This window comes from Seriola dumerili, unplaced genomic scaffold (assembly GCF_002260705.1).
Source record: "Seriola dumerili isolate Sdu_G_001 unplaced genomic scaffold, Sdu_1.0 BDQW01000665.1, whole genome shotgun sequence".
Taxonomy (NCBI): domain Eukaryota; kingdom Metazoa; phylum Chordata; class Actinopteri; order Carangiformes; family Carangidae; genus Seriola; species Seriola dumerili.
The window spans coordinates 1011049-1024954 of NW_019174920.1; the positions used below are offsets into that span (position 1 = coordinate 1011049).

At 39.3% G+C, this 13906-nt stretch overlaps 1 protein-coding gene across 1 annotated transcript in view; it reads left to right on the plus strand.

Annotated features, from left to right (window-relative positions):
• Positions 1-8611, plus strand: part of slc18a2 (solute carrier family 18 member A2) — a 35876-nt gene extending 27265 nt beyond the window's left edge. The window contains exons 10-15 of the mRNA XM_022765161.1: positions 3367-3445; positions 4723-4774; positions 5128-5191; positions 5289-5408; positions 6363-6496; positions 8504-8611. Coding sequence (XP_022620882.1) covers positions 3367-3445; positions 4723-4774; positions 5128-5191; positions 5289-5408; positions 6363-6496; positions 8504-8611 — 557 coding nt within the window. The remainder of the gene's footprint in view (positions 1-3366; positions 3446-4722; positions 4775-5127; positions 5192-5288; positions 5409-6362; positions 6497-8503) is intronic.
• Positions 8612-13906: the final 5295 nt, after the last annotated feature.

Consider the following 13906-nt stretch of genomic DNA (forward strand, 5'->3'; position numbering starts at 1 on the left):
ACACCATGGTCACATGACTTCAATGTCACTACCACTCTGAAGATCAGTTTTTATGTTCTACATGATGGTGCTTAACGTCCCTGACAGCCTCAGCAGTCTCATTTAGACACTTGTTAGCAACCAACCTTTTTTAACAGATGTGAAAGCTTGAAGAAATCAGGACTAGGGTATTTACTGATGTATTTTATGTTGTAGAATAAAACGTGAAAATGTCTTGAGCTGGTGTTAACCACACACCTTATTTCAGTCCAATCTAACAAAAAAACACTCAACAAATCAGAGAATTCAGGACCAGGGAACAGGAGGTGCTAAAATGCAACTAATTTCCAGATTTTAGGACTCAAACTACCATCATCACCACCATCATCCCCATCCACTCCTGGCAAGAAACCATGCAGAGAACACTTAACATACAGCCCCTTCAGCTCCACCTCCAGCCTCAGTTCGAAAGCAGCATCAGTGCTAATGAATTCTCTCATTGTAATTCATATCATGGATAAGTTACACAGAGGGTTGCAGACAGAGAGCACTGTGGCACAAGTCATGTAAATATTAAACATTATATACAGTTAAGTTCTCCATGATCACTCATTTTATATGCCAATATACACTCTCCGAGCACTTTATTAGGAACACCTGTATACCTGCTTTTTCATGCATTTATCCAATCAGCCAGCAGCAGTGTTCCTGATCCTTGCAGATACAGGTGAGGAGCTTTAGTTAATGTTCAGATCAAACATCAGAATGAGGACAAATGTGACTCAGTGACTGTGATCTGATTGTTGGTGTCAGACAAAAAGCATCCAGTGGACGAAACAGCTTGTTGATGAGAGAGATCAGAGCAGAATGGAAGGACTGGTTGGAGCTGACAGAAAGGCTACAGTCACTCAGATAACCACTCTGGTTACATCTCTTTACTTTTCGCTCATCAGCAATGGATGATTATTATAATTGATGACCATTATCCAAGGCAGTAACTCTTGTGGTGTGGACACGTGTGGAGCCCCAGCAGCAGTTCAGCAGGGAGCCATCATGCACAGGTGAGGTCAGAGGTGTGGCTCTAGTTTTTGCCTTTGTTAGCTTCTTGAAATTGGACACGTTCAGCAGGGTTCATGGTGTTTAAGGGTCTGATTAAGTTTGTTGTTCTGAATGTTTTTGTGGTTGTCTCTTCTTCACTGATGTTGAAGAACACTTCATCAAATGAAGAGTGGGCCTCCCCAGGATGAACACACAACGTGTTATTGTTTTTTAATAGTTTATTCATGACTATAGAAATAGCCGGTGATATAATGGAATCAATCCAGTGTGTGTTCAGTCTGAATTCTACTGTATGTGAGGAAAGATCAAGAGTCAAATATGAACCGCTGAAAAACTTGTGAAGGAGGGTTTTGACACAGCATCAATGAGCTCCAGTGATCCAACATCTCACCTGTAACTTCTCCAGTCAGAGGCTGCAGTCGAATCAACAGTTCAGTCAGGAAATGTGTAAAAAAAAAAAAAGACTAGACCCTATAGTGATGTCATCATATGTGAAAAGGGGGTGAGGCTGTGCAAAGTACAGGAAACCCCCCAGGGTCTAGACTTTGGTGGTGGTGGCAAAAAGAGATGCTGGAGATCTGGATATGGAGCTGATATGATGTGGGCTCTGATGAGCTGGACCTGGTGCTGGATGTGAAGACTGGAGGGGGATGGTGTGGAGGACTGTAATAACAGCTGACAGCAGGAGAGGGGAGAACAGATTTAAAGTTTAACAGGGACAACGTGATTGGCTGGTTAAGATTGTGGTGTAATCTAATTGGTTATTGAAAACACCTGTAGTCCTGCTGCCTTCATGTGCTGCAGGGATTTAGTGAACTGCTTTTCATGCATTGTAAAACGTCTGTGGACAACTGACAGTTACATCTATTGATTATGGGATGATTGATTAAAATAGTTCACCTCACAAAACTCATTAATAACCATTAACATTTCTAATGCTAAGATAAATGATGAAATGTATAAAGTCTAATTAAAATCTAATGTCTTGTCATCAGTCATTTAAGCTCTGCCGTGGTCAGTGCGCTGTCATGTTATTTTATTAACCTTTGCATAATTATTTGGTGTCATCTCAGTGTTCCTCAACGGTTCCATGCGTTACTTCAGGGCGGTAACACACTTAGTAGTAAAGGAGAGGTCACATACCAGCCATGTGTAGAGTATGAAACCAGTGGGGACCTGCCATTGATAGCTACCGCTCATTGCTGTCCTGTGGTGTGAACACTTGCAATCTCTACCATCCTTCCTAAATGTCATGTACTCTGCATAAATCCTTGTTACCCTGACAACAGGTTGTGTTTAAGCCACTTTAGAAGATGTGAAAAATCCAAATCATGGACAATCAAATCAACTCAGTTATCCTCAAAAAAAAAAAACCCGGGGCTCAGGACTCCTCCAATAGGAGGGTCAATGGAGGCCCCCCCACCCCCACCTATGTGACAGCCCATAGTTCTCAGCTGTTATATGACATTTAAAAGGCAGAGTATTAAGGCTCCTCCACAAAGGGTTTACAGTCAGGTCCTCAAACTGTTCTTGGCCATCAAAAGTGAGGTCAGTAGACATAGATATTTTTGAGAAGGCAAGATGCTCAGAATTTAGTAGTCATTATAAAAGTGCACACACACTTACCTCATAATACAGACAGAAAACACTAAGGGCTCTATTTTAACGATCCAAAGCGCATGGTCTAGAGTGTTTGTAGGGCGTGTCCACAACAATTGTGCTATTTCAGGAACTATTTTAACAAACTAAAAAAACAGTCTCTGCTCCAGGCACATTGTTCAGAAGGGTTCTACTAAATCTCTTAATTATTCCTGGGAGTGTTTTGGGCGTGACATCTAATAAACCAGTCACAGTGTCATCTCCCTTTCCCTTTAAAAGACAGGCACTTGCACCTTGAACAGATTTGAAAACCCTCTCTGTCAAAACACTTCTCTGGTTATTACTAAATAAAAACATTTCATTCACAAAATAATATCATTAATCACATTTCCTTTCGTTTCTTATACATTTCTTACTTGACTTGACTTTGTACAGGAGTGTCACTCCTCCGTCCTGCCAGGTCTTTTCTAACAGAGGCTTCCTCAGCTCTCTGCTGTTATTAGTTTGCTCCTCCAGGATGCTGTATATGAAGTCTTGGTCAGATAAAAAAGGATGAGGGGGAACAGGATATTAGGGTGTCATATAATGGCAGGTGCAAAGCATAAGTCTTCATTACAGACAATGGGAGATGTACAGCAGCTCAGTAATGAGGCTCTGATAGAGATCTGCTTTTCTTGCCCACACCTTCATTCTCTCATCTCTGTGTGTGTGTGTCTGTCTTCGGTCCAGGCGTCGCTTTCTTACCAGCGTCCATCTCCTATCTTATTGGAACCAACATCTTCGGCACATTGGCACACAAGATGGGGAGGTAGGGAGGGAAATTATCCTTATCTACCTTCTCTCTCTCTCTTTCCCTCTGTGGATGTAGCATCTGTTTCCGTTCCTCTAAATGAGTTTCCCGTGTTTGTGAGGCTGCCTTTATTGAAACCTTGATGATACAGAGCATCTATAATTTCTCTGTGTATGTGTCTGCTCTTATAATGCTTATTTGGCTTCTTCGTTCTTTTGTTATTGAGTGTTGCCATTAACCAAATCTGTTTTAGTACCACCATAAAACTCTTTAAAGTTAAAACAGGACTTTCAGTTTCATAACTTCACCATCACAAACTGTTATAGTCTCACTTCTACTATATGTACAATGTCATTTTTCTGATACCTGAACCTGAGCTTGTGTATCGACTGATACCAAGCACTGATCCGATAGCACTGCATTCAAAAAACATTTGAACAGCTGCATCAGCTGTATACTACTAACCCTGTTTGGATGTGACATGATGTTATTGTTCAGTGGCACAGGTTAAACCCTTTGTGAACAGCTACATGAATACCATAGTGGAAACTTCTTATAGTGATCACAGTTACAGTGATCAACCTCTTGTATGGATCAGAAAGCTCGAGCAGAATCATTCCTTTACAAATGCTGTTTAAATAATTATCTTCCAGTAATCAATTAGTTTACTTACAGTGTTCAGTTTGGATCTTTTCATGCTCTACAACATCTGGAAAAAGTCCTGGACCACTGTCAGTCTATTAGTGACTGTGAACAATACGGTATTTACCAGAAATCAATTATTCTGTACTGTTCTATGCACCTCTCCCACCAGTGGATGGTCTTGACTCCCACCATATATATATATATATACACACACACACACACACACACACACACACACACACACACACACACACACACACACACATACACACACATCTGCAAGGAAGACTGAGATAAACTGAGCAGATCCAGGTTCAGAGCTTGTAAAGACTCAAGCAGACTGAAGTTGTGCAAAGTCCTGGATTATCGGTCTGAAGACTTTTGTAAATGACAGATTTCAGTTTGTGACAAAAAACATGTTTTCGCATTTTCATTATAGATAATATAATGTAGATTGATGGGATAAAATATCAATTTTATCCATTACAATTAAAACTTTCTGAAACTACTATATATACTGTTCTATCATGTTTATACTCATGTTAAACAAACTCACATCCTGCTTCACCTTTATGCAGAGATTATTGTGGCTGACTGGAGTAAAATATATTTATAATGAGATGACACTGATCACATCTTGTCTCTTACAGATGGCTTTGTGCTCTGATTGGAATGGTGGTGGTTGGGATCAGTGTAATATGTGTAAGTATGAGGGAGACAACTCCACCATGTATCACCTCTGGAATATTTGATGAGCATCGATGGGTCAGTAAAAGACTTACAAGAGTAAGATCCACTGAATGTGGATTTTAAAGGTTGTGCTCTGAGAGGGTTAGGGTTAGTGTTGTTGGATTTTAGGCTAAAACAAATCCAGAGTGTGTAAATCATCAGATTGTCCTTCTGGGCTTGAACAGGGAGTCAGTTCATTACTCAACAAATCTCATTCTGACTTTACAGTGACTCTGACTCTCACAGCAGCCGGCTCCTCTGCTCATGTTAAGTGTCTGATGTTTACACTCCCTCATACAAAGATGAAATGTGCCTGTGTGTTCCAGGTTCCATTTGCTGGAGACATCTATGGTCTGATTCTTCCAAACTTTGGTGTCGGCTTTGCCATTGGTATGTCTGCAACACTGAACACTAAGCTCAACACACAACACCTGCAGTACAGTGTGTTTGTATGTGTAAGACCTGTGATGTCTGTGATGTGTTGCAGGCATGGTGGACTCCTCCATGATGCCTATAATGGGTTACCTGGTGGACCTGCGGCATGTGTCTGTGTATGGAAGTGTGTATGCCATTGCTGATGTGGCCTTCTGCATGGGCTTTGCTTTAGGTAAGCAAGGAGCACACATACAAGCATTAACAAAACTACAGTCTATTAAACTACAGGATATGACGCCTCTGAAGTGAATCTGAGTCTGAATCTTTGGCTCATCATGTTGTCATTGTGGGGACATAATTACAGATGCCGAGAAAGGCCATACTCACAAATGTTTTTTATCGCGCTATCTCTAGATAACAAAGCTCGTTGTCCCGAGATAATAAGATATTATCAAGAGAAAACGATTTTTTTGTTATCCCAAGATAACAAGGTTATTATCCCGTTATCTCGGGATAACGAAGCTTGTTATCCCGAGATAATGAGATTATTATCCCTTTATTTAATGAGATATTATCAGGAGAAAACATAAAAAAATATTTATGTTTTATATAAGAGCTTCAGCTCTTATAATTTTAAATATGGTCTAAAGTATCATATCTGTTTCCAGCTGTTGTTTGTTTGTCTGTGACATTTAGATTATCATAATGTACAGTGTTTTTAACAGTGCTGATTGATGGTTACTATGGAGAAATGACTGTATGTTTCCAGCTAAACACTCTGGTGCTTGGTGTCAAGGTTAAAGTAGTGTATGAATCATCAACTACAAACAGGTGCTGCATCCTCCAGCACGGACTGGTGTTAATTACACAGTGTGTTTCAATGTAAGCTATAACAGTTTGAAATAGAAATTGATTTGGAATATGTGGAATGGGGAGGGAGATGGAATTACATTTATTTTCAGTGAATGATATCAGTGATTTCCTGTTAATTACCTTATTATTACCCTTCTTATACCCAAATATTACCCCACCTCTATATTACCCCAAACACAACTATCTAATGACATTTCAAAATATTACCATGTTACTACCTCGGTTGTTACCAACATGTCATCTTGTTATTACTAAGCTACAATACAAACTCATCTGACTAACCCCGTGTGTGATGTATCGTCTGATGGTGCAGGTCCGTCTATAGGAGGATCCATAGCTGAGAGTATCGGCTTCCCCTGGCTCATGACCATCATTGGAGTAGTGGATATTTTCTTTGCTCCACTTTGCCTCTTTCTCAGGAATCCACCAGGTCAAGAAGAGAAAATTGTAAGTTTCAAAACACACTTAAACCCAGTCAAACAAAATCCTGCAGAAAGGCACAGACAAATAATATGATGTTCATCTCCCAGAGATGTTGCTCTGACATAAGCGGATGTGGGTAAATCCACATCCATGTAAAAGCTAAACAGAGACTGTGCTGGAAAACCAGAAGTATTTCATACTCCCATCACACTGTGTAAACACTCCCACATCCATACTGCACAAAAAGTACCAACATGAGAAAATCATGATGTCATTATTTCTTAACTTCAATCACATATGAAGAGACAATTGACAAGAGGAGATAGAAGCTAAGTATCAGCATTTCACTGTGAACACTGAGGTTAAAACTGAGCTGAAGTTCTGTGAGTCTTGGTCACACTTTCAGGCTCCATCCACACTGCCATGTTTTAGTTTTAAAACTCATCTCTTTTGCTGTGTCTACTCCTGACATCCACATGACTCTGGAGTCTTTAGCCCCTGAAACAGAGACTTTCAGAAACTCTGCTGGACCCGTCTTATTTTGAAAACTCTGGGGTTGTATTGTAGTGTGGACGAGCAGACACCCTAGTCTCTCCTGATTGGCTCTCATCAGCCTGGACTACCAGTGGTGAATACAACATGATAATGAATTACAAGGGTTACTGACCTTGTTGTTTTTGCTAGCAGCTGTTGTTCAGTTACATTCAGTATTTTATGCAACAACTGTCTTTGCTGTTCCTCGTTTTGAGTACTTTCTGCAACTATCCAACTGCAGAGAAGACAATCTGCTTCCTGTTAACACCGGCTTGCACATGCTCAGTGTATGTGAATGGTCATGTGATATGTGTTTTCATGAGTGTTAGTCTGGATGGACATTATTTCGTCTGGACAGAGATGGTTTTGATTTAAAGTGAAAACATGTCAGTGTGGACGCAGCCTGAGTGAATAGCTTCCCTCTGTGTGTCACATGGATGATGATATACTGTTGGCAATGCAAAAAAAAGCTTCTATGTGTATTTTGTCTAAACAGTCTCGTAACACAGGCTAATGACTGATTCATTCTTCTAAGGGAGAAGCTTAATCGTTCCTCTGTCTGCATCTAATACAAAATAACAGAGCCGAGTTTTTCTTTTAGCTTCTTTAACTTAACACATGAACTGTTGTCTGCTCTCTTTTCCCTTACAGAAAAAACACATGAATTACACATGTGCAAAATCACGTGTGTAAACATGTAATCCCACATGTACATGTGTTTTCTGCACATGTGAAAACATGTTAAAAACACATGTGAAATGTGTGGAACACATGGGAAACATGGTTTTGGGACATTTTTGTGGTGTAATGTGTGAAGCCCCATGTGAAACCCATACTTAACATTAAACTTAGATTTACATATGAAATCACAACATAACATGGGCTTTTTCACTACTTTTGTGACATTATTTTTTTCTCATATAAAATTGGTATTCACATATAGAGCTAAAAACGTCAACTATGTGAATTTTGGGATACACATGTGGTTTCCACATGTGAAACTTAGGTTCACATGTGAAATGTTTCACTTCATGTGTCACTATCATTTTCACTCGCAACGTTTATAATCACATGTAAAATTAAAAACTTGTTGTTGCTAACACATTTGAATGTATATAACGGAAAAACACGTGAAATTTAGGTTCACATGTGAAATCACAACATCACATGTGAATGGAAACCTCCACATGGGAATTACGTAATTCACATGTGAAAACAAATGTGAAAATTTGATTCACGTGTGAAATCACAACCTAACAAGTCACTTGTGAAATATTGATTTTAAGTGCTGGACGATATGACTGCATTTAATAAATTACTTCAACTTGACATGAACTCATCCTTGACCTGGTCAGAAGAGGATTATAACATTATCTTGATAATGGAGCACAAAAACCCCAAAAAATTGACATTAAAAGAAGCAGTTCTAGGTTTTACTGAATGAACTTTGACACATGTTGTTGCAGAATCAACACTCTCCATCATCTGTCTTTTCAGGCCATTTTGATGGACTCCAACTGCTCAATGAAGACGATGTCCTACTCCACACAAGGGACATGTTATCAGGGTGAAAACATGGATCCAGAATATGATGACTATGATTAGCAGTACATCAGCGATGCAGGTTAATCCTTCAGAGGATCTATTTTATTGTACAAAAAATGGGAACACAGAAGAAAAAAAATAGCAATGAAACAACAGCAGCCAAGATTTTTCCATGTGAATGTTCTGCGTTCAGTCTTCACTGTTCAGTGTCTTCTTAGCAGTTGTACTGGAGCAAACCAAAGTTGTTCTTGATCTGTAGTGGCAAGCGCATTGTGTGAGAGATATTTTTTTAGCCAACAGCCTTATTCAATAGAGAAACGTGTCATAAAGCACTTTGTAGACAGTAGGAGGGTGCTGAGCAACAATAGTTTGGTGTGCACATTGGTAGTGTATTGGGTTATTGTGTGGTTTGTCAGGAAACTGTTGTTTGTGTAAAATCCATGGAGATGTGTTGGCCCAGTCATTGATACAGATCCAGATGTGTTTACTCAGGCCTCTTCAAAACCCAGCTGTTCTTGCTCAGCTGTGTTGGGACATCAAAAACAGAGGAGAAATATATTCTAAAAAGAGAATATAGAGATATAAATATGTGATCTCCTCTTAAATAGAATAGAACCCTCCTTTTTGCATTTTGGCAACTTCAGAGAGAGAGATAATTCTAAGCTGCAAAATGCACCAACATATTCATTATATCAACACCACAAATCTATATCCACAGCAGGAAGTTCATCAGTACAACACCAGAGTCCTGTCATACTCACCAGTCTGCTGCTGTCAGGTTTATCCATAGACTGTAAATAGAGATGGACGTAGCCTCTGTGACATCACCCACACCCACATTTCTGAAGAGTGGTTTAGAGGCTCAGAGTGAGCTGGCCCACTGTCACCATCTTGGTAGTGCCTGGCTCCGCCCCTAAATCTCCCAGCTAATCCAAAAATGGTCAAAGAGGAGGTGCGTGTGTGGAGCTGAGACTTAGGTGACTTCAGTGTGGAAGGCATATGCTCACCCACTTGTCAAAGAGGCCACGCCCTCAATTCTTAATAACTTTGAGCCTTAATAAAATGTAAACAGGTGAGTTATATAAACAGTTGTCATGGAGGAGAAAAATTTGCTCTAGAGACCAAAACAGTTTTTGTACCAGGCTGTAAACATGTTTATTTCTGCTGTTAAGTTGGACATTTTAACATGGGAGTCTATGGGGATTGACTCAGCCCTTCCTGCTGATCTTTCACTTTCCCTTCATACACTTTATTGTAACACAAACAATGTGAAGTGTCAAGTTTCATTGACAACAGCTGAATGTCTGTGTGGAGGAAGTGGAAAGACTAGAATGAATTGGTGAATGAAAACAATTCCTGACAAAGACAAAGTGAGAGCAACATAGTGGTGAGTATGACGTGACTCTTATTAAATTACTTCTAAATGTTGACTTTGTGCAATCTTTCACAATAACTCCATCTTTGCTGTAGGATTCTCACTCCTACTTATGTATTTTGGCCTTGATATCAAAATATGCTGTAACACTTCCTAAACTGCAGTCCAAGTCACAGCTCTCTGTAGACTGTGTCTCAGTGTGTATCCAGATTTCCATCCCCCTAAAGTCAGCTTTGTTAGGATGGTTTGTTGTTAGTCAATGAAGTGAATTTGTGCCAAAGTTCATATTATAATGTTGTTCTTATAATCAACAGATTTTGCTTCAAACAGATGTGGTCTTAAATGATGTTCCGACCACGCTTTGACAGAACCACTGTTGTCTGTGGATTAAAACCAGTGGCCATACCTTAATCAGTCACTGTAATCATGTCACCGCAGGTATTTTAATGCCCTGTGTGATTCAGTGTTAAACATTTTTATAAAATTGGCTCAGTCACAGATGGCAGCAGCTGAAGTTTATCAGAACATCCATAGAAACGTCTCCCACTACATCCCCAGCACTTACAGACTCTATCTGACAAAAAATGCAAACATATATAGATAGCTGTTAACAATTAACCTTTTTTTATGTTTTCACGTCAGAAAAAAGCACAGGTGTTATTTATGATGTTGCAGTACTTTCTATGAAGGTGATCCAGATCCAGCATGTTGGTATTGTGCAGACACAGGGAGACAGGAGGGTCGTGTACAGGCCAAAACTGTGGCATCGTAACAAAGCATATGTGTGTAGATAAATTGAATCTGCAGGTTATTATTTTACAACACTCATCAGATGCGCCACACTTTGTAAACAGCATTTTAATTGACACCTCGATGGGTATACCCACCGGCCACTGACGGGGGGAGGTGTCGGCATTCCCTGGTGACCTTGCCACTTACTGTGTGTTTCTGCCCCGAGCCATCATTACTGCTGCTGCCACATGTGAAGTGTGGTGTAGTGGAGTATTCCTGTACACAGTCTATGCTGCAAATTTACAGTCCATTCACACTGGGTTTCAGCAGTATGCATTAAAGAGAGAGAAGAGAAGATTGATACCAGTCTCTTATCTGTATGGTAAAATATGTAGCTGGAGCCAGCAACTGCTTAGCTTAGCTTAGCGTATTTTATTTTAGTTTAGCTTAGCATAAAGACTGAAAGCAGGGGGAAATATATTAAAACATAAAATGTATCTATTTTTTCCACTAAAACTGTGTCTTGGTGGAGTGGAACAGCCTCTTCATCAATATCACTACTTTAATTATTTATTTAATTGTTGGTACTTTTGAAATGTCACACTGGAGTAATAGGAGTTTTTTCATAGACATTGTGTACAATAATGATTTAATCAAATTGTATTCTACAGTGTGTGTTTGTCATATTAGACATCTCTAACTAAGACCACTGACAATTAGTATGTAGTACTAAGTATGTAAAAAGACAATATGTAAATCAACATCTTTTTTTAAAGTATTATATAAACTTGAATGATACTCAGAGCACAGATCTCCACCCAGACACGTCTGTGAGATCCAGATTATTACCTGGATCTGCACCTGATTTTTCACATTAAGATTCAAACATTATCTCCTGAGAAACTTTTGGAAATGTAGTAAATTGTCTGATCTCACTATGTTAAGGAAAGGGATTGAAAAAACAAAAACCTAAACCCCTTTGCACCAAAATGTAATGAGTTCTTCCCAGTAAAACAAACAGGCACGGGTGGAAACAGAAGCTCGTTGGGGGAGGTAGTGAGGATCTACTAATGGCAGGAGGATGAAAAATGTTGAACACTGGTGAAACAAAACAGCTGATAAAATCAAACATCAACTAAAAACTGTTTCCACACACATACTTAATGTTATTTTACTCAGTTTAAGTGAAACCAGAATTTAGGAAAAACCAGCTAACTTTCCTCAGTGCTATGTCGAGTGCTCTACTCTATATGTCAAGATAATGATGGTAGATTTTTATAAAATTCATCCAATCTCATTTACTGAACATTTCTCCGTTAATTGCTTCTGTTTCTGGTTTTCCCACCAGCCCAACACCATTAGAAGAGATTGTATTTATCATTTGTTACAGTGATGTATTAGCTGCGCTGCTGCACTAGGAAAACTTTATGGGAGCTGAAGGTTTTTTTTGCCAAGAAACTTAACATTGTTAAACTTATAAAATAAAAAGGTTCTGTTATAGATAGTAATACATCTTAATATAAAATATTCAGGAACATGTTTCTGGTTTTTCAGAGAGACTGATAAAAGTATGAGAGTGCAGTGAGTCACCACAGTGAGAGGAAATCAGCCCAGGCATGATGACAGGATTCAGCTCTGTGCTGTTCCTCCCCCTCCCTCTCTTTTTTTTATATTACAATTACTATTTAGACCCTATTTATTCAGGTACCAAGGTGTCCCAGCAGCCTGAACCTGTTGTACCAGAGTAAACAGTACCTACATTATATTATTAGTTTGGAAATGAGGACACACACTTTTCAAAGCAACATGCACATTCAAAGCTAATCTCCTGCGGATGGATGGATGGATGGATGGATGGATGGATGGATGGATGGATGGATGAATGGATGGATGGATAGATAGATAGATAGATAGATAGATAGATAGATAGATAGATAGATAGATAGATAGATAGATATTTTAATTATTATAAAATATGTGGTAGATTAAATCAACCAACTAGTTTCTCTCTGATCAGCGCTTAATGAACTGTTTTCCCTGTGATGTCCCTTGAGTTTATCATAGCAAAAGCACCAAGCTCTTTTGTGAGTCATATGTAGAGATGATTTTTGCCCATGTCATCGCATTTGTTATCAGCTGGTTGTTTTTCTGTTTGTTTGTTTTTTTCTTCTCTTAAATGTGGCATGTTTGCTCTGACAGAGTTCTTTCCCAAAAAATGACTATGAAAATGAAACAAAAATACAGACAGATGGATTTTCAGCTCATTACCTTTTGGTGCGATTAAAACACTGTTGGTGTTGCTCTAAATACATATAGGTACCATGGAAATGTCAACAGCGAAGACTCCATTCTTCCCAGAGTGGTAGGAGAAGTACTCATATTGATTGTGTGTACTGGATGGTGGGAGACAGCAGAATGAGTTACCATGATGGGGAAATGTGGGAGCAGACACACTGTAATCAGCCTGTCCATCTCAGCACTGGGCTTCAATTACTTTGCGGATGATCACACAATACAGTACCTTCCCTCCTTTCCCTCTCCACGAGACAACAGTGGATCTTACAGCAACGCTGGTACAAAGCTTAACCACATTTTTAATGTCATGTTGCTTTTTTGGGAAGGGGACACCTCTGAGAAGAAAAACAATGTAATGTACTCAAATATGTAAAGAGAAAATTTTTGACATTTTCCACAGCTGGAGTAGTGGGAGTGCAGTATTGTTCTGGATGGAGGATATTGTGCTATTGTTAGTGATAATCTCTGTCCCCATTTTGTTCTAGATTCATTCTAACTGTGCATTAAAGGATGTTGCTGGTAATATCATTTTTATATTATATATTTCTTACTGTCAACAAATCCCACTGAAAGTAGTTAAAGGTCTTCCACAGGTATAGCATTGCGCTCCCATATTGTTGCCTTGCACCTACATTACCCAAGATGCAAGTCAACTGCCAGCGTTTGGTTGTAGAGTTGGATGTTTTATATTAGTAGTGGCTAATGTAGCCTCAAGCTGCTAGCTTGCAGCAGAGATGAGGAGCAGGCTATAGAGGTGTGGTGAGCTCCCCACACCTGTTTCATACCTGCTCTCTGACAGTGAAGATCAGCTGAAGCAGTTTGTCAGTCTTCATACAGCTAACCTCTGAAGACACCATCGCCTTTATTCAACTTCACATAGTCTCTTTTCCCCAAACACCGGGAAACAGACCTTGATGTGTACGGATGCCCTTTAAAGATTCACATCCTTAATA